Source organism: Rhinichthys klamathensis, unplaced genomic scaffold, assembly GCF_029890125.1.
Source record: "Rhinichthys klamathensis goyatoka isolate OS25496 unplaced genomic scaffold, OSU_Roscu_1.1 h1tg000281l_1, whole genome shotgun sequence".
NCBI lineage: Eukaryota > Metazoa > Chordata > Actinopteri > Cypriniformes > Leuciscidae > Rhinichthys > Rhinichthys klamathensis.
This window is the reverse complement of record NW_026606800.1, coordinates 2,362,973-2,382,481: the sequence shown is the minus strand read 5'-3', so window position 1 is coordinate 2,382,481 and position 19,509 is coordinate 2,362,973. Positions and strand designations below refer to the sequence as shown.

The following is a 19,509-nucleotide window of genomic DNA, read 5'->3' as shown; positions in this document are numbered from 1 at the left end:
TTTGGTGGTTTATAGAGATTTTTATTATGGGTGTAGAATATCACACAATATGGGGGTAAAAAGGAGACAATCACATACATAATATACAATAATATCTGAAATATACAATAAATATCTGATTTTCAAACCAGCTTCAGATAGTCTGTGAGTGTAAAAACTTAAAAAGCTAAATGAATCCGTTAAAAATGGCTTCTCTTTCCCAATCTGAGTCAGAATCTGAGAACTCGACAGCTTCGCTTGCTCTGATAGGAGAAAAAGTTCCAAAACTTCCTGGCTGGACCTTGACTGGTATGTTTTGGACAGAACAGGCAATGTGTTTGGGGGATGATGAGGACATCATGAAGTTATTCTGTGATGGGAGAGGTGGAATAACCACCTTCATCTCTGGCCCAATGGTTTTGTTCGGTGGGTAGTTGTCGTATTCCACCAAAAATTGCTTCATTGTAGACTTAGCATGGCTTGCGGCCGTGAACTGTCCATGTCCCTTCGGATACTGCTGTGTGTAATTGCGTGGCACCACAACGCTCAGGTGATCCGTTTTGATTGGGTTCTCCTCGGTTCTGCTGAACATGCATGGAATCGTGGTTGGGTCGTATATGTCACCTTTCAGGGTGCAGATCTTCTCTTCTGAAGAGTTGATCATCTGTTGACTGAAGTTGTCCATCGTGACAAACTTTGGTGTTCTTTGGGTCTCCAGACTGGTGTGGTTCTGATGTGTCGTAAACTGGTTCATAAGAAGATTGTTGGGGGTCAGTATACTTCCACTGGTCTTGTTGGGAACAGGAATTCCCACCTGGCGCCGTGACTTTGCCCTTCGGTTCTGGAACCATACCTGAATAGAAAATGAACACAGTTTAGGAACCTGATGCCATTCGATTATCTACAATATATTATATATAGAACAGAAAACCACACTGGCATACATTCACACAACTGTAGAGAAAACCGGGGCTTGTTGTCACACTTTTTCTAAAACCTAACGATTGAACGGTTCTCAGGACAAGGGAATTATGTATAAATGTTGGGGCAAGCTGTTATATATTATAATTGCATAGAAAAGTGTTTTGTTTTACTGTTTAAATTTTGATGAAATATTTCATACTACAGATAAACTTAAATACATAGCATATTACATTTATGTATGATGGCTTTTTCTATATTTATTTTTTCAAACATTAGATAGAATGTAATATTTAAAACAATTTCTTAGATCTGTGTCAAAAAAAAACTTCACCTCTTCTTGACCCCTCTGAGAAGTTTGTTGAATCAACTAAAACTTATTCCCTGGCCAATAAAATGTTTCATAAGCTTTTGTAGACGTTAAACCAAACGTGTGACAACTAGCCCCGGTGTCCGGTTTAATGTTAAGCAGGTCTTTTCATGAGGAACATTGCAAACAGAAATCTCACCTGGATTCTCGACTCTGGCAAACCGGTCAGTGCCTCAAGTTTCTCTCTTAAATAAATATCAGGGTATTTGGTGTCCAAGTAAACTTTCTCCAGGACGTCAATCTGCTGTTGCGTGAAGTTGGTGCGTTTTCTGCGGTGCGTAAACAAGCTCGCGCTGTCCGCCCTGGAGGAGCCATTGAGGAACTGCATCCTGTCCTGAGCTGCGTAATCTGAGGAGAAACACGAGTGAAAATGATATTAGTTACGCGTATTGATTACTTAGTCACTCTCAAATGCATTTCAAGAAAGATTCCTGCGTAAACACCCACCTGTTGTGTGCATGTTAGTCCTCCTTTCCAAATCTGCGGTTGGAAACAGCTGGAATTGTTTTAAGTGTCCATTCCCAAGGTTTCCATGCACGACTGCCATTGTGACCTAGACCTACTCGGGTTCAGCATGCAATAGCAATAGTTTGACTTTCCTTCGGACTGCATTAGCCTATATATCCAGTCAGCCAGCCTTCCCTCAGAGTTGATCAAAGTGAAGCTGAGAGGCGGCTGGACGCAGGTGTGAATTTTTGACATTCGTGGGTCATTTGCATAGTAAAAGGTTCGTGTGTGAGTTTAATGGGATCTCCACTCGAATACACATGACTTGAAAAAACATGTACGTGTATTGTTGGGTTGAGATGTTTCCATGATCATCTCCTTAGATCAGTTTGAAGCCTTGCACTTCCTGCAGACTGATCACCTTCTTTTTTTTAATCTTGTATGCATCAGAACTTAATATGCCTTCCATTGGGCCCTGTATATTTTAAGAAAATACTCTTTGTAGACATGCATCATAGGATGATTCTGTCATTTTTTTAATGTAGCCTATCACTAATGTATCCAACAACAACAACAAAAATCAGTAATATTTTCTCAAAATAATTTTTTTAATACTTTTAATTTGTGATATATTTCTTATTAGCAGAGTTTTATATATATATTTTTATTAATTTAAGTCATATTTTAAGATTAAAAGGCTGGGGTCTGTGACAAGGGTAAAAGAACAAAGCTAAATATGAAAAAAGCACAAAAATAAATGGCAAGAGAATGAAAATAAACTTTTAAAAGCTTTAACTGTCATTTAACAAACAGAAATGAGCAACAAAAATGTTCATAGTTAAAGAAACAAAGTATTGTGGTTATATATATATATATATATATATATATATATATATATATATAGCATTGAATGCATTGGAAAAAGCACGTGTCAGATAACTTTGGCCTGGATTTTAACCCTCATCTGAGAAGAACCTGTAGAGTTCATGTAAAGACTTCATGTAATCTGACAATGATTCAGACAGGTTTTCTTAAAACAGACGACGCAGGTCCAAACAGTCGCTCTGCTGAATACTTGTGAAATGACAATAAACTAAACTAAACACATTTGCTGTACTTTTGCAATAATGCTAATGTATGCACTCCTTTAATACTCTTTTGTCTTGTTTTAAATGCCTCCACTAGATGAACATTTTTAACTTTGATCAGATCCAGGGCCACAATGATTAACTCACCTATTCATAAATATCACCATCTGGAAACATCAAACATAAGGCTGTGTCTTTTGATGCAGCCAGCAGCAGCAGCTAATGATCAGCCATTAACACATCGGCTGCCATCTTTGATAGACAAAGCTTTCTCACCTCCAAAATACCTCCATAGACAGAGGGATTAGCGAGGGACATTTTGCCCTTAATGTCACAAATTTGTTGGCATCATTTGTCTAGACATTTGTCTAGAGTTTTTCCTTCTCTCTTACTTTTTAAATGTAAAAAAAAAAACTTGAATCGACTAATCGAACTATAATTTAAAAAAGTTTTCTGTTTAATAAATCATCCCCCGGTTTCACAGGCATGGCTTAAGCTAGTCTTTGACTAAAATGCATATTTGAGCTGTTTTAACTGAAAGCAACTTGCACTGACATATCTTAAAATATATCTGTGCCATTGTTTTGTCTCAAGATTCACACCAGTATGTTTTTTTTCGAAGGCACGTTTATAGAAGCTGCTTAAATGTCCTTATTGAAATAAGGCCTAATCCTGGCTTAATCTAAACCCTGTCTGTGGAACCAGGCCTATATCCTTCAAAGAGAACACATTTTTGTATTCATTTAATCAAAGTATGTCTATTTTTTTATTCAGACAATGGAATAATGCAAACCTACTAATAATTATTGCTGTTTATTTCGCCTCCATGAGATAAATGTAGTTCTTATGTTACATTTAAACAATCCCTGAGACAATGCAAGTGCAACCACTTATAAAATGTTCATCAAAACCTCTGAAATGTTCGGATATTAATGTGTGTGAATGATTCAAAAACGCAAGTGGATTAAAGTACAATGTGTTGCATTCAATTTATATTATACTATATTATAACCCTAACAATCCACAACAGTATAAAAATGTAGCAGGTTGATAAATGTACAATCAACATAAAATGGTAGCAAAAAAAAAATGCATCACAAAAGTATGAGACTGAAATTTCATGAAGGAGAATTTGCTGTTCTGTGAGGCTTGTACAATATTTCCTAACCCTCCCAAAGTCTAACACTTGTTTACACTCTAAAATGTAGCGTAAGGAACATATTTACAATATGAATCTCCCAACAAAAATCACACAACATGCTCACTTCCAACACGGACACCAGTTTGGGATCAAGTGTTTCCTCTCTAATATATCTTTCTCAATATTCAATACATTTTTATAACCAGTGGCTGCCCAAAATCACTTTTAAAGGGGAAAGCAGAAAATAGATAATAAATATCAATATACGAGCAAGCAGTGCTTACAGACAGATGTTGTCAGAGGTGTGTCTGAAAAGGAGGCTCCATGTGTTTCCAACACTTCAGTGTTTTATTCAGCTCTGACTAATGACTTCCTTTTGTTTTCACTCAGCTTCCTAAGCTTTTATTCCTCCAGTATGTCCCTTCACCCCACAGTCAAGCTTTTCTCTTCTAATCTGCATTGTTACATTTAAGACTTTGCAATAAAGATATATGAGACGATCAACAAACATACGTCAAATCTTTTGAAGGAATTTGTTGAGCATTTGAAATTTAATGGCCAATAAGGCAGCATCACAACTTTTGCTCCCATTTCTGCTATTTGTAATATCACAATATGAACAAAACTGATTTGAAATGGTAAGCAAGATCATTTTATACAATAAACAAAAATAGGCTATAAATGCACCACCCAGAAGTGAAAGGTACATTAGGCGGAATAGGAAGTGTCACTGTCATAAGTCTGGCACCCAGACCACACTTCAGCAAAGATAAGTGCAGAAGTGTGAAGGTCTCCACTCCCAACACACATACAAATAAGGTGCTTCACCTTTTAAACAAACATTTAAAACCTCTTCAAAGCCCCAGTTTTAACCTCAGTTTAAGTGATTCCCTTTTGCAAGAAGCATAACAGGAAGTGGGCTACACACAATTAGAAAAAGCTGTAACTTATATTAGTATACAAAAAAAGAATCGTTGAAGGGAAAAAAAAGAAAAAGTGCTGTTTTGGTAAAACAGCAAAAATGACCTTTTCACATATCGACACTAAGGCTATGTTCAGACTGCAGGGAAATCATATCAGGTGCAATATTAATTGCATGTGATCAAATAAGATTTGTTTGCCTAGACATAACCAACCTATCTTAGGTTGCTTTAGTAACGACGTAGGTAGGCGTACCCACGTTTGTGACAAGACTTTTAAAATGCATGCATGAAAAATGGAGGTGCATCATCTCGCTTTCCAAATACACGCCCTGTCAGGTACCAATGCAGAACTCGAGGAAATCTTTGGACAAACCGGCATTTCTATCACCAGTTTGGATGTTATTGTGTGTCGCGTTAAGAGACTTTCTGCTTCGGAATAGATGCAATTTGACAAAAAAGTTTAAAATCCGATTTAAGCAGCCAGACTGAAATATCTTTTTAAAAAAAATTAAAAAAAAATTGTTTTGCGGTCCAGACTTTCAAAAACATCTGTATATGCAAAAAATCAGATTTTTGCTGGCAGTCTGAACATGGCTAAGTTCCTCCAAACTCATAAACTTGTACTTTTTTTCCCTGATACACAGGAGTTATCAAATGCATGATCACTGCCTGGCAAGTATGCATGTATGGATGTATGTATGATGCATGGATATATGTATGCATGTAAATAATGATTCTTACCAACCACGCACTTCAATGTTTTTGAAAGTCATGTCATGCTCACCGACTACACTTAAAAAAAGAAAAAAAAAGTAAGAGTAACATGTGAAATCTTATTACTATGTAAATTATTTTGCATGCTACAAAAAAAAAACTTTATAAAAGCATGCAGCACAGAAAAGGTTTAGCAATCTAATTTTATTAAACATCTCCAGTCCAGTCCAATTTCAGCACATAGCTTGGTTTTCTGTCAGTGCTTTTTCCATCACCACTGCTTTTCCAAGCAAATCTAGTCAGACATTGCCACTATTCCAACCACTAACATTCCATAAACACAACTGAGCTTTTCATCTCAAATTGACCCGTGTTAAGAGCTGGGCTGTCTTTTTAAAACACTTAAACTCAAAAGATCAGAGCTGTGCCATCAGCTCAAGAGCACCAACCTAAAGTGGACCAAAGAGTTGCAAATGAAGTGTTATATTGCATTGAAATATAGAATAAATGGTTCAATAATGCCTCGTTTCCACTGAGTGGTACGGTACGGTTCAGTACGGTACGGTTCGGGTCGGGTCGCTAAACCATGATCGGGGCTCGCGTTTCCACTGCCAACAGTACCCTACTTGATAGGCGTGGTGTATGCCGGAGAAGCGATCGACGTCATTTTCGCGCGAACAAAAGCGACATAGTAAACAACAATGGATGACAGACAGCAGATCTTGTTCTTGCTTCTCGGGATGTTTGTCACAAGAAACAAGCGCTGGCATTAGGCGTTTCTCAATACCAAGTAGCCACGCAAAGTCCGACTCAGGAGAATGATCCCGAGGACGCGAGTCCAGTAATTCTGCTGATGGAACAGCGCTTTCTTGAATGCGCCACTCAGCTCGCTCTGCTACTCCGGTTATGTACATTTTAGGCAACAATAAAACGAAATATGTTATAAAACACCACTCTGCTTCTTTTCGATTTAATTTAAATACATTTTAAACATTATAAGCACACAAATGTGGTTCAGGCAACGCATAGCCTATTGATTATATTCACTGCATGTATGTAACGTTATATTTATAACAAAACTAAATATAAAACACAATCCTGCCTCTTTTCGTTTAAATTTAAAAATATTAAACATATTCCAGGCAATGAATTGCATATTGCATTGGTACAAATGTTGCAATAAACAACATTACAGATGATCTTGTAATAAAATAAAATAAATGACAAAACTATCTATTTTTGGTGAATTTCAGTTTTATAATAATAGCCATTATAAAAGTATAAGTAAAAGGTACAAAAATATATACAGTAAAGCTTTAATCACAAAGCAAACAATTCAGTCAAATATACAAATTCAGCGCTCAAATAGCCTATATGAAACTTCACTTAGCCTTCTGCCAAAACTATTGGCCAGGGAACGAATTATAGATTCACGAGACCAAAGATCGCCTGTTAGGTCTGTACAAGACGAATTATATCTCATCTTTAACCACTGTACAAAGACGTCAGAGTCAGCGGCAAACATCAGAACGGCTAGCCGGGGAAAGGCTGCTCCAGGCGGGGTACTTGAGCGCCGAGCACCCGGTGATTGCTTGGAATGGATCTTCAAATGATCATAAATCTATAAATAAACCACAGATTTGAGCTGTAAAAAACTACTTTCTCGCCTGAAAAACTCTTAACTACATTTCGTGACACAATAACAGTAGTATTATATTTTAACTATGCTTCTAATGCCCTTGTAGCACGCGCAAGTGACGATACTCTGTCAACCAATCACCGTTCTGCAGTGAGTCTAGCTCCACCTTTTAGTACCGTACCACTGTGCTAGGACCCCAACGGAAGGGTACCCAAAAAGTGGTACGGTACGGTTCGGCTTTTTGGTACCATTCACAACTTTTGACAGTGGAAACGCAAATAATTGCGTACCGAACCGAACTGTACCGTACCACTCAGTGGAAACGAGGCATAAAATGGTTAATTTTTATTCAAAAAGCCAATCTTAAAAGATTTCTAGTTTACTATAAGTTCACATTTTTTGGTGGGTGGGAATAAAGTAAAAATGTGTGGTGCAACTGCCTGAATTCTAATAAATAAATAAAAAAGTATTTCTTAAGTAGGCAGATGTGTTGATTAATATTTAGACCCTTTTGTTTTTGCACAACTTGAGCAATTGAAACCACACATTTGGTTTAACTTTAGCAGTTATTCTCACATTGTTTAACCAGTCAGCTTCATAAAAAGCCTCAGTTAGGCTGAAATTGACAAACTGCAGGACACAAAGATAAAAGGCTTTTTTGAAAGACTTTATTAAGGTTGCAAAATCAATGGACTAAGAGGCAGAGAGCAGAATTTTGCCTGTTGACAGCTGCGCTTTCTGGTTCTGGTCATTAGTAGCATCTCTTCGTACTGGTTACATGGGGAAGAAATAAGTTAGTTCGGACAAACTCCGCAAACCAATAGACAGTTTAGCATACTGGATTCAATTTTTAAAAAGTCAGTGAAAGCATACCTTTATTTCCGGTTTTTAAAGGAATGGGAGATGGACACAGTCTCTTACAGATTCCGTCATTCTGATTGGCATCACAGAGCACAGCATCACAGTGTACATAAATCTGTAGAGGAGTAGTCTCAGTAATACAGCCTAGTGCACAACCACTTCTCAGATAAGATATAAATACCTGATCTTGGAGCATGACATGATTCTGCACAAAAGTAAACATCTTGATTTCAAAGTGTTTCACGTGAGATGGGTACGGAACCCCACCAGGAGTCACAGGGTGGAAAATGGTCTCGTAATTGTCAGCCAGATTCACACAGCTGTCAAAATCAAAGACAAATTGAATGCAAACAAAGCAGATTTTAAAGTCCTTTTCCAAGGCCCTGCTCTTCAGCAAGTCACTTGCTCAAAAAGAAAAAAAAAAAAAAAGAAAAAAAAAGTGCACTTGACAAATGCTTTTATGCACCTTGCATTGCATTTAAAGGTATACATAAAATTGCCTCAGTTGCATGCATTGCAACATTCACTGGGAAAGGGAACTTCCAACTCAGTTTTAGATGAGTTCATGTTGAGTGGGCAGCAGTCAACATGAACAATAGTGTAAGTGTAAAGAATTGTCTAACACTTCAAACATCATGGTATAAATGTTAATTTGTGATGGAACGATGAGGAGACGACCTCTGGCAATGTTTTTTGGATAAAACTTAAATTGTTTAAAACCTGCCAAACACAGGATTTTTATAGACTTTGGTAGTAGCTGTCCTCATTATTCAAACCTTTATTTCTTGAGTTGTTTTGGTAGTTCTGATGGGTAACATTTAATATGGAATACTTAGCAAGAGGTCAATTAGATAAAAAACAAATTACCCATCTACAATCAAGTCCCATCTTGGAGTAGAAATCCGGTCTTCTTTCAGAGTAGCCCAACAACTCTCCAAAACTAGTTCTATCTGAGGATCAGTGGACCGAAGCAGCACCACCTCAAAGAACAGAGGACTTCTTAAGTACTGTACAACTGGGTAATCCTCCTCTGCATAGAAATTATTATAAGATCCATCTGGGTGGAGGGAGAGAAGAAAAAAGCAACATGATCCATGATCACATCTGAAGTTAACCATCCATTTTTCAATTGTCCAAGAGACCTTTTCACCTGATATTAACCCTGGTTTTGGGCAATTTGATCACAAAATGGTCAGTATTAAATAAAAACAAAATGGCTTCAATGTGTGATTGAACCACAATTTACCATTTAAAGAGTTTAGCATTAGCTACTACAGAGTGGATACACCATCATAGCAGCCTTAAGGCCCAGATAAACTGCAAGCGAACAAGAACTGGTGACATTTCAAACCAAATCAGGCCAAAACTAAGTTTCGAGAGTTTGAAACCCCTTACCAAGATGTCAACCATTTAGAGTGAACCCTTAAACTATCATTGGTCCATGTCAATTGTGTAATAAGTGTGCTCTGAGGCTTTGCGGATATTCTTTTCAGTCCATTGAGGCCAGTGAATTTATGAACACATGGGAAGATTAAGTTATTTTAGCTGAAAGTGATAATTGGTATATACATTTGATGAGTTGCAGCGCTCATGCAAACATCTGCACATTGCTATGATCAGATGCTTTAACTGCAGTTCTCTCACCACTGTTTTTTGTCTTTGAAGAAAGTGCACAGCACCCATTTAAATTATCTAAACACCGCTCCGAGTGGGCAGGAGTAGGACGTTCAGTAACTGTATAACAATGCAAAACTTCAAGCTTCACTGAGAGTATATCTGGGTCTTTAAGCAGATGGCATTTAAGTTAAAGTATTCTAGCATACCCAAAGCAAGTCTCAGTACAACATGCAGCTCCCCAAAACCAGTCTCCGGCAAAGGTTCATTTTCCCGCGGCTTTGTGAAAAACGCAATCGTCTGGGTATCATTTAGCGTGTAAAAGCAGGACACGGTCACTCTAACAATGAGAAGAGCACACTTCAAAATTTCAAAGACATCAATTAGCAGGCATGATATACATAAACTATTGTATAGTCCATCTCACCGATACTCTGGATCAGGAGGTAGAGTGGTTACTCCACTTTTACCCTGCTGGTAAACTGGTGGCCCGTTACCCAAAATGATTTCATTCTGATACATCATGACACCATCATAAAACTGGGGGAGAGACAGGAGCATAAGAGGGGTGTTCATTTATTACTATGACAAATAAAGTGTCAACTCCATACCTTTCTAGTGGTTCCACAACCGTTTGCGTCATAAGAGAAGTAGGCAAAGCGGTCGTTGCTGAATTTGGGTCTGCATGAGTGATCTCTCAGGGTAAGTTGACTGGGGTTAAGCTGGGGTACAGATTCTACCTTTACTGCAAGGGCTGACATGGAGCCATTGCTAAAACACTCTGGGAAAAGGTCAAGCCAAAACAATGGTTATTCTCTAGGCAAAATTCAATGGAAAGTGTCTGTTAAAAGTTCATAACTTGTAAGAAGACCATGCAAAAAAAACATACCAGTCATGGTCATGGGAAAATTGCAAGCCAGGGAGAAATCACTAAGGGTCCATTTGTTGACGGGCTCCCAAAGCAACACATCAAGCCGTGCCCTCAAGGATGATGGGTACATCAGCTGCAAAGTAAAGCGAGACACTTCAAGACACAGCAAAGTATACAACAGAAGGTAACAAAGGGAAGTCATACCTCAAACGCAACATCAAATGCTAGGAAAGGCACCACCAAGCTCATGTGACTAACGTTCTCCTTTATGTCATACTCTGCACTCAGGTCTGGTGTCAGGTCACGCTTTCCCAGCATAATATTAAAGTTTTTGCCCAGATTTCCATATGAAATCGTTATGTAGAACTTTTCCTTATCACAGGATCCACCCACAGTTGGGAGAGCTGGATGGGGAACAATTCATTAGCAACAAAAACAAATCGCTTCAGTATTTGTGAGATGACTTCAGATACCCAAGTTGTTACTTACTGATATCTTGAAGGGTTACGTCAACCGTTGCAATGTAGGAGAATGAAATTGATTCAGGGAAGATCATAAAACCGTAGACAAGGCGAAGATTATAAACCGTAAGCAGCAAATCAGTTTGCTGCAATGAAACAAATGCAGATCAGAAACAGCCATAATAAAACAGCCCCACTGAATTATAGACACTCACAGTTCTAACAACAAAAGAATCAGAGAAGGGGACTTGAAGTCTAAACGCCTTGGAGCCATTTTGAAAGCGCTGTTCCTGTATGTTGAATCCCCTCACATTGGCCTCTGCCAAAGTAAGGACTCCAGCGGAAAAGGTGATGTTTACCAACTCGACGTCATAAAGGAAAGGACCCAGGATCACATCAAACATCCTTTTGTCTACATCAGTGACTACAAGGGAATGAAAGTTAAGCAACAAGCCATTAAACAAATGATAAAACCACCACAACGACTTCTGCTACACCAAATGAAAATGCAGCTAGAGTATGTAGCGATGGTGCAAGTAAGGACTACACGTTCAACAGAAAAAAAGTGAACCTTGTCTGGAAAAATACACTTTGCAATGCTACTTGCGGCACAAATATTACACTGCTTGGGATGTCAAAGAACCCACAACACTCACGGTCAACAAATTGGGGTGGTCTAGGCATGAAAGGAGTCTTGATGGGGAAGAGGACTCTGTATTTAGTAGAATCCATGCCTCCCTCACTCCACAGTAACTGCAGCATTGGCTCGATGTAGTATCTTATGTTGTACTGGTTATCTACAGCATGACTCTATAACAGGATATAACCATTAGCTTAAGCTCAAGACTTAAAGTGGTCAAATTCAAGAAAGAAAACCAACCTTGTAGTAGCCATCTGGTCCACCAATTGGTATTTTCATTACAATATTATTGCCTTCTATTGTCAAGATATATCCTCTAGTGGCCATTTGCGCAGAGTCTATTTGACTTCCATCAATTCCCATGAACATCCCAAGAATATTGGCCTCAGTAGAAGTCATTAATGGATTAACTCGGGGGAAGTACCAGGTGATCATTTCATCGGTAAAAGAAAGGCCACCTGTAAGTAAAGCAATAGATCAGGGTTCCTCCATCCTGGTTTTGAAGATCCACTTACTTGAAAATTACAGTTAGGTGTGTTGTAACCAAATCCTTCAAGTGAACTTGGATGCATTTAATTGGAACTAACACTTCAGGAAAGAAAGTGGCTCTACAGGACAAGGAACAAAGGACTCTGCAAATATTGATTCAAATGTGTTGTCAGACATACCAACTGGACATGCAGCAACAGTATCCAACATGGTTACGGACCATTGTCTCTTGAAGTAGGTAGTCACCTTTATCACCTTCATTGGTATTCCATTCACCTGTAGAGCATGTACAACAGCTCAAACATTAGCTCTAAGCAAATAAATGAATTAACTAGAGTTCCTACTCACATTTTCTACATAGGTCTCAGGCATGTCAAAACCACTTCGTAGCACCAATCGAGACTTGGTTGTTATTACTCCATATCCTGCCTTTAGGGCATCTTCCAACACCATGGCTTTTTGTTTTGGCGTAAAAAACACCATCCGCCAGATGTTGTATTTTGAAGTAATAGCCTGGAAGGTGAGAAGTGCACATGACAAAGCTGCATGTGCAAAGACACAAAACAAGAACTGATTCTCCATACCTCAGAAACTGTATCAGGCCACTGGTAATCACCCTTTGCTTGCCTTTCAGCCATCTTTGGCTGCCTACGCATGGCTGTAATTTCTCCCGGCAATCGGTTAACGGAAACCTAGGAGGAAAGTACCTTGTTCAGATATCTTAAGACCACTAGTGCTAGATGTTTTTGTGGCATAGCTTAAGACAAGGATTTACCTCCATATAATTCCGATCGCAAAGAACTTCACGGGGGGCCCACTGGTCATGTGTACAGGTCTTCTCCACCTGAAAGACGTCTTGTTCCGCTTTGACACCACGCACTCGGACACGCATGTTAATATCAAACAGGTGATCATCCTGAAATGGAGACAGAAGTGAAAGACAGTAAAATACAGCAATTGTTTTTAAGGCCAAAGAGAGCCAATTACCTCATTCTCTGCAAAACAGTTGAAGAGAGATGCAAAGACTCTGTAGTTACCCCAGGGATCAGAGTCTATACTAAAGCCACATTTAGAAGCCAGGCTTGGAGTTAAAGGTTCAATTTGGGAGCCATCTGAAAAGGAAAAAAGTACAAAGTTAAAACATGAATATAGATTACAATCATCTTGCTTGGCAATATAACTAATTACTGGCAACTTACTCATGACATCAAATTCAACCAGACTTCCAAAAGCTAGAGATTTATCTACTGTTAGCCGCATATAACTTCCCAGACAATCGGTTTTCAATCCTGTTCCTGAAAAAATTTAATTTAAGAGAAACAGAGGGAAAGTGGACATTAGTGGTAATTGTGACCAACACACCTAAACAATATATACATGCATACAAAACATACTTTGGTTGAAATTCTGTGCTGGAATCACATTTTTCTGTGGTGATACAACATTGAAGTTTTGTGCCAAAACCACAAACCCCAACAACCACAAAGTACTGAAAGAGAATGAAAAACATTAAAGAACTGGATTTAAAAAAAATACAGCAGCAACAATACATTCTTAACACAGATTATAATTTACCAAATCCCAGAAAGCCATGGCATCTTTGCTCAAAACAGTCCTCTGTTATCGGGTGGACTAGATGTATTATAACCACCAAAATGTAAAGCTCTCAAGCTCAGGCACTGAAAGTAAGACTTGTGAAGCTATTTGAAAGGAAATGCATAAAGAAACCAATATAGTGCACAGGTGATGCTCATAATCATCATCATCTAAAGAACAGGTGTCATGAGTTAACTATTATGCTGCAGTATTTAGAGGGAGGAATCCCTCTCACCATTACTGAATGAAAGCTGAGCCCAGCCAATGATCGTTGCAATAAAATATTATATTTCTAGGAACAGTACAGGCTTCTGAGAAGGTTAAATAAATGTACATTTTAGTTAGGTACTGCAGGCTACAAGTAATAGCAGTGACGAGCAGTTTTTCCTTTGTGGTATTTAATATAATTTGAGAATACCTAAAATAAAGAATTCCTAAAGTAAAGTTTACCTAAATAGTACAAAATCCCCCCCAAAAAATAACAAATACACTTTTTTTTTATTTTGGAGTTATATCTGCACCAGTCATATTCTTGAAATGTCTTGTAAAATTCAACAAAATGTATTTTAACAAAATAACAAAAAGCATAAATATAGGTAAAATGCAAATTTGAAAGAACATGTTTATTAAAAAAAAAATATATATACGCATAATTATTGCACCACTTGTGATTGACAGGGTTCTGCAGTTTGGAAAAGGTTCCAGGTCTGGATAAGTATGGAAAAAAGAAAACAGTGTATGGAAAAATAATTTGTTTCTAGACTATTGCTCCTATTCAGTTCCCTAAAGTATATAAGAATTCCCTAAGAATATCTAAAAAATAAATGCATCATACAAGCAGTGTATTCTTGGTAACATTGTTGTGATTGTTTGATTGTCAATTACAACTGAATGAATTTAAGGTTCACATTACACAAAACTGCGAGTCTATTTTGAACTTCACTAAACGAATGTGCGTGTCACTCAAACCAGCAACAGATAAAGGAGCAAAGAATCATCTAAATCAGACTGTACTTTGAAGTTTGGTGAATGTGCAACGTCAAACCACATTTACAGTATCAAACTGATGTGTCAGAGGTGAATATACACAGGTAATAAAGCATTTGAGGTTTCTTCTTATGTAAAAATATTATCACTTCAAGAAAACCAGTGGAAAAAAACAAGAGAAAACAAAACCATTTACAGGTGACTTCTACCAAATATAATGCTGTATGAACCATCTATGTTAAATATGGTCTGGAAATTGTTTGGTAGGATGTCTGGACATTTCAGTCTGTTAAAGTATGGAATTTTGAAATGGAAAACATGTAGGAACCTTAGATTGTGAAATAAACAACTATTCAAAGTACTCTGAAATGTACACTGTCATGCATTTTATTCAGAACAGTATTCACTCACATCTTGAGCTGTGACCAACAGGACTGGACAAAGTTTGAAGGACTGCTAGCAGGATTTGTAATTGCCAAAAAAAACTCAGTATACATACAGAAACAAAACATTTTTGAATGTTACTTAAACTGATGACAGCACCATCAGTTTCTATTGATTGTCAATGACAATATAACACTGTTGACTCAACAGTTCAAACAACTTGGTTCAGATGAGAAATGTAAAATTTAATGAATAGCTCTCATCAGTAGCCTCTGTTCCACTTTTCTTCACTGTCCAGGAGTGTCTGACTCAAACTTTCTTTAGCATCTTTAAAACCAGGATTCAGCTCCAGGGCTCTCCTAAAGTCACTCTCAGCCTCCTTGAAAAAGCCTTGGGAAGAAAAACACACTAAAATCATACAGCACCCCTTAGTGGAACACAAAAGATTGACAGAAATAATGCTCTGGACAAAACAAAGTTTAACTGGTTGGATGGCTGAGGTAGTTTAAACTAGTCTGGATGGTGCCCCATTTAGCATGTAACGTTATATATATTATATAAGTCACAAGCAAGGTTGGATGCATGAGGAAAATACTTAATCTACAGCCTTATGGTTAAACTTTGTACCTACCTAATCTATAATGTATCAATCCTCTGTTATATAGTGGCACTTCAAACTGGCTGTTGATCTGTATGGCCGAAGTATAGTCATCCATGGCTTCATAGAAATCCACCCTGAGATACTTCACCTGCCCTCGATTATTATAGGCGATGGCCAAATCATGAGCATTACAGTCTCTAGAATATATAAAACATGTGATTTTTAGTGCAAACAAATTATCTTAACCAACTCAATGACAAGCTAATCATAGTATTTGATGTCTGTACTTGACAGTTTACATGTAGACTGTGCTAATGTTTACACTGGCAGTTTCCTTCTAACTAATTTATTCACATTAAATTATAGTCATTAATACCTGGATGTGGTGCAGGACTCGATGAATTGTGTGTATATTTCCTCTGCTCGTTTAAAATTCTTACTGTTGAACTCATCATGTGCTTTTTGTAGGATTATGAGCTCGCTGTCCTCCATGAGACGCGCTGTGGCGACAGTCAACTCATGAATATTAATTATTGCGTACTTGTTTTACACTTTTTATGGCATAGAAATATGCAACATAGGCTAGATGCCTTATTAGTGGCTGTCCGCCATATTGGAACGGTCAAAGCCGGTCCGTGAACACAACACTCGAGAGCTTGTTGACAGCGTCTGCAACCGTTTATCATATAGGCTACACGCATACTATCTATAGCCTATCTGTAAAAGACTTAAACAGATGATTTTGCTAAACTAACACAATACAAGACGTAGGCATTAGCTAACACAACATTAAAAAGTTACTATAGTAAAAGTAAAAACACTAAAAAGTAATAAAGTAAAAAAAACTATTGAGATAATATATAAAAACACAAACCAAACACATGCTCACATGTGAAAGGTTATCCCATTTCTTCGGGAATATAAATATTGGCGATTTCAAAACCAGAAGCTGTGCAATGTTGTGGCATCATTGATTCTTAATGTGAGTAACGAAACGCTCACCGTTCCAAGATGGCGGGAGCGCCGACGTGTCTGGAGCGGAATGTGAGTTCTACGTATACACCTCTATGTTTTCTGGAACGTACAGTTACTGAACGTAATTAATATTCATGAGAGTTAGATCGTGTGATGTTTCTGTACGTTAGCGATATGCGAGCGTCCCCTTCTGAGCTGGAGTATTGCTTTGCACCATCTTAAAACTGTATTTGACCACCAATATAAAGTGTGAACGTTCAAAGTAACATTGAGGTCTAATGTTGTTGGCATCTGGTAATTTTACTTCTAAGAAATGCATGTGCAAAATATTTCTGTGAGGTGTCTAGCACAGAAATTCACCCCTGGTTATGTCAATATAGCCTACTGTCTTTCAGCATAACTTTTTTTATGCCTAACGTTTTTAACTTGCTGGGGAATTTCTCAGCTCCATGCTTACCCGTGAGGTTAGGATGTGAAAATCTTTACCAGACTTGTTTTTCAACCAGTCTCTGACAGAATAGATGGTTTGAGATGCAAGTGGAAGAAATATGTGTATAGAATGCTTTGAAGGGAATAGGATAATTTATGACCAGCAAAGTGTGCCAGTCAAGATTCAGACAGCAGAAATACTGGCCGCTGTGTAGCCTACTTGATTGTGAATGTCTCATGTTTAAAAAAAAAAATGTATTTGATTTATTAGACAGTAAAAAAATAAATGCATAACAAGATGGCATCACAGTGACATTATACATTTATCAGAACTGTCGAGGATAACTCAAGAAAGTTACAAACTTATTTCCATTGTGGTCCTCGTTGTAGTCTGATAAAGATGGCCAGGCAAGCTACAGATGACTAAAAAGTAGCCTACCTTGTACACTCAACTACATCCAAATACAAAATAAAACACAAATACATAGGCCTACACTAAAATTATAAATATTCCTAACAACTACATAAAACTAAATCGAATTAGCATTTAGCAACCATTCACCACATGCTCGATTAAAACAGCGATCTGACTGGCTTACTGGGAGGTTATTCCATTCCATTGCTGCCATGTACAAAAAGGTGTTTTGCCCAAAACATCTCTTAAATCTACAAGGTAGGCTACTTTGTCTGTAGCACTGCCAGTTGAGTAGCTATGAGAGTTCCTAATAAGCTTAAAATAATCTTTAAAATACCTTGGCTCATTCCTATACAAAATCTTTCGTGTTAACCTCAGTTTCAACTGTCTCACCCTGTTTTCGACTGTCAGCCATTTTAGATTCTTAAGTTCAGAAGAGCCGACATGGTTCCTATTGTTGAGGTTGAAAATCAACCTGACTAATTTATTCTGTGCCGTTTGAAGTTGAACTTTTATCCTCTTGGGCGTGCTGCTGTACTATAGTACAAGCATAATCGAAGTGTGGCTGAATCACAGCATTTGCTAACATTATTAGAGTTTCTTTATTTAGAAAATGAGCCTTAAGCCCCGTTCACACTACAAGCGACTTGGTCGCTGCATGTCGCCAGTGGCTGGCGATGAGGCCGCTAGTGGGAGTTCCCACTACTGGTTGCCTTTATGAATGACATCCAATGATGTGGAGAAGGATCATACGCGCTCCGCTCCTATTGGTTGTCGCTCCCGAAAGTCGCTCCTCATTTGCATAAAGTTAAACAGATCTCAACTTTGTCGCGTCGCCAGACACGCCCCATCCGGTCGCCAACGGTCGCTGTCGCGCGTGTCGCCGGAAATCGCCAGCTCCCCATTGAAATGAATGGTATCGCGTCGCTTGGTCGCGTGTAGTGTGAACGGGGCTTGACATGCCAGAAATGTAATTCTTTGGTTCACTTTTGTGATAACCCTTTGACCCATACTTTGTCCACTCAAAGAACTATCTAAATCACAGCCTAAATATTTAACGCCATTTTTAACTTCAATCTGGGTACCACCCACAGAAATTCTGAGCTCAGGAGTCCTACTCAACCTTATTTTTGAACCAAATAGAATAGATTCAGTTTTCCCTATATGCAAAGACAGTTTGTTCTCTATTAGCCATTCGCTTATGTCCTTTAACTCATCACTTAAATGGTTCTCAATAACTTTTTGTCCTTATGGGAGAACACCAAGGCTGAATCATCCACTTAGAGAAAAAGATTACAATTGCAAACAGATTTCATATGATTTATATACAAGAGAAACAAAAATGGACCCAGGACACTACCCTGTGGCACACCACATGTTATTTCTCTAGGCTCAGACAGAGTGCTGTTAATATCAACTCTTTGATGCCTCTCAGTCAAGTATGATCGAATCCATTCACATGCCATACTGTTAAAACCTAGGGCTTTTAGTTTAATCAGCAAGATCTGATGGTCAACGGTGTCAAATGCTTTCTGGAGGTCTAACAATACCATGCCACAGAGTTAACCCAAATCGATCTCTCTTCTTAAATAGTCTGTCAAATATAATAAACACGTATCCGTAGAATAAGATGTTCTGAAACCAGATTGCAATTCATAAAACAAATCAGAATTACTAATGTAATTATTTATTTGCTCTTGTATTATTTTCTCCAATACTTTTGATACAACTCCCAAAATCAAAACTGGTCTTTAATTGCCCTCTTCTAATTTGCTCCCTTTTTTATATAGCGGAACAACCCTAGCAAGCTTCAGATCTTTCGGATCTCTACCTGACATAATTGAAAGATTAGAAATATGTTGCAATCATAGAAGGTGGACAGTTTGAAAAGCACCAATGGTGCCTGGTGCACCTTCACCCAGATCTCACTGAACTTCGAGACCTCATATTCTGATAGATGGATT

At 38.0% G+C, this 19,509-nt stretch overlaps 3 protein-coding genes across 3 annotated transcripts; all 3 read right to left on the bottom strand.

Moving 5' to 3' along the window:
• Nucleotides 1–145: 145 nt before the first annotated feature.
• mixl1 (Mix paired-like homeobox) lies at nucleotides 146–1,979 on the bottom strand. Its single transcript, XM_056269376.1, has 3 exons — nucleotides 1,718–1,979; nucleotides 1,410–1,618; nucleotides 146–832 (listed from the first exon to the last, which is right to left on the bottom strand). Exons 1-3 carry the CDS (start codon nucleotides 1,815–1,817, stop codon nucleotides 167–169), a joined length of 975 nt encoding a protein of 324 aa, XP_056125351.1. The 5' UTR covers nucleotides 1,818–1,979; the 3' UTR covers nucleotides 146–166.
• Nucleotides 1,980–7,874: 5,895 nt separating this feature from the next.
• On the bottom strand, nucleotides 7,875–13,789 carry zpax1 (zona pellucida protein AX 1). The gene is made up of 21 exons (XM_056269488.1): nucleotides 13,734–13,789; nucleotides 13,553–13,647; nucleotides 13,358–13,453; nucleotides 13,146–13,270; nucleotides 12,934–13,074; nucleotides 12,743–12,850; nucleotides 12,507–12,671; nucleotides 12,338–12,434; nucleotides 11,910–12,127; nucleotides 11,686–11,839; nucleotides 11,245–11,453; nucleotides 11,058–11,175; nucleotides 10,773–10,972; nucleotides 10,587–10,701; nucleotides 10,309–10,478; nucleotides 10,125–10,237; nucleotides 9,907–10,037; nucleotides 8,951–9,140; nucleotides 8,265–8,403; nucleotides 8,096–8,198; nucleotides 7,875–7,992 (listed from the first exon to the last, which is right to left on the bottom strand). Exons 1-21 carry the CDS (start codon nucleotides 13,754–13,756, stop codon nucleotides 7,916–7,918), a joined length of 2,787 nt encoding a protein of 928 aa, XP_056125463.1. The 5' UTR covers nucleotides 13,757–13,789; the 3' UTR covers nucleotides 7,875–7,915.
• Nucleotides 13,790–15,255: 1,466 nt separating this feature from the next.
• ttc32 (tetratricopeptide repeat domain 32) lies at nucleotides 15,256–16,266 on the bottom strand. Its single transcript, XM_056269270.1, has 3 exons — nucleotides 16,103–16,266; nucleotides 15,757–15,923; nucleotides 15,256–15,515 (listed from the first exon to the last, which is right to left on the bottom strand). The coding sequence occupies exons 1-3, from the start codon at nucleotides 16,216–16,218 to the stop codon at nucleotides 15,388–15,390; spliced, it is 411 nt and encodes a 136-aa protein (XP_056125245.1). The 5' UTR covers nucleotides 16,219–16,266; the 3' UTR covers nucleotides 15,256–15,387.
• Between the last annotated feature and the right edge of the window lie 3,243 nt (nucleotides 16,267–19,509).

Coding starts and splice junctions, on each gene's coding strand:
- zpax1 (XM_056269488.1), bottom strand. CDS start 13,756: ATGCCATGGCTTTCTGGGATTTG. Junction 12,851..12,933: donor GCGATCGGAATTATATGGAG/GTAAATCCTTGT, acceptor CTTTCCTCCTAG/GTTTCCGTTAACCGATTGCC. Junction 7,993..8,095: donor TTTAAAAACCGGAAATAAAG/GTATGCTTTCAC, acceptor CCATGTAACCAG/TACGAAGAGATGCTACTAAT.
- ttc32 (XM_056269270.1), bottom strand. CDS start 16,218: ATGGAGGACAGCGAGCTCATAATCCTACAAAAAGCACATGATGAGTTC. Junction 15,924..16,102: donor GAGTCCTGCACCACATCCAG/GTATTAATGACT, acceptor TATATATTCTAG/AGACTGTAATGCTCATGATT. Junction 15,516..15,756: donor ATTGATACATTATAGATTAG/GTAGGTACAAAG, acceptor TTTCTTCCCAAG/GCTTTTTCAAGGAGGCTGAG.
- mixl1 (XM_056269376.1), bottom strand. CDS start 1,817: ATGGCAGTCGTGCATGGAAACCTTGGGAATGGACACTTAAAACAATTC. Junction 1,619..1,717: donor GACTAACATGCACACAACAG/GTGGGTGTTTAC, acceptor GTTTCTCCTCAG/ATTACGCAGCTCAGGACAGG. Junction 833..1,409: donor TGCCAGAGTCGAGAATCCAG/GTGAGATTTCTG, acceptor TTTTCTATTCAG/GTATGGTTCCAGAACCGAAG.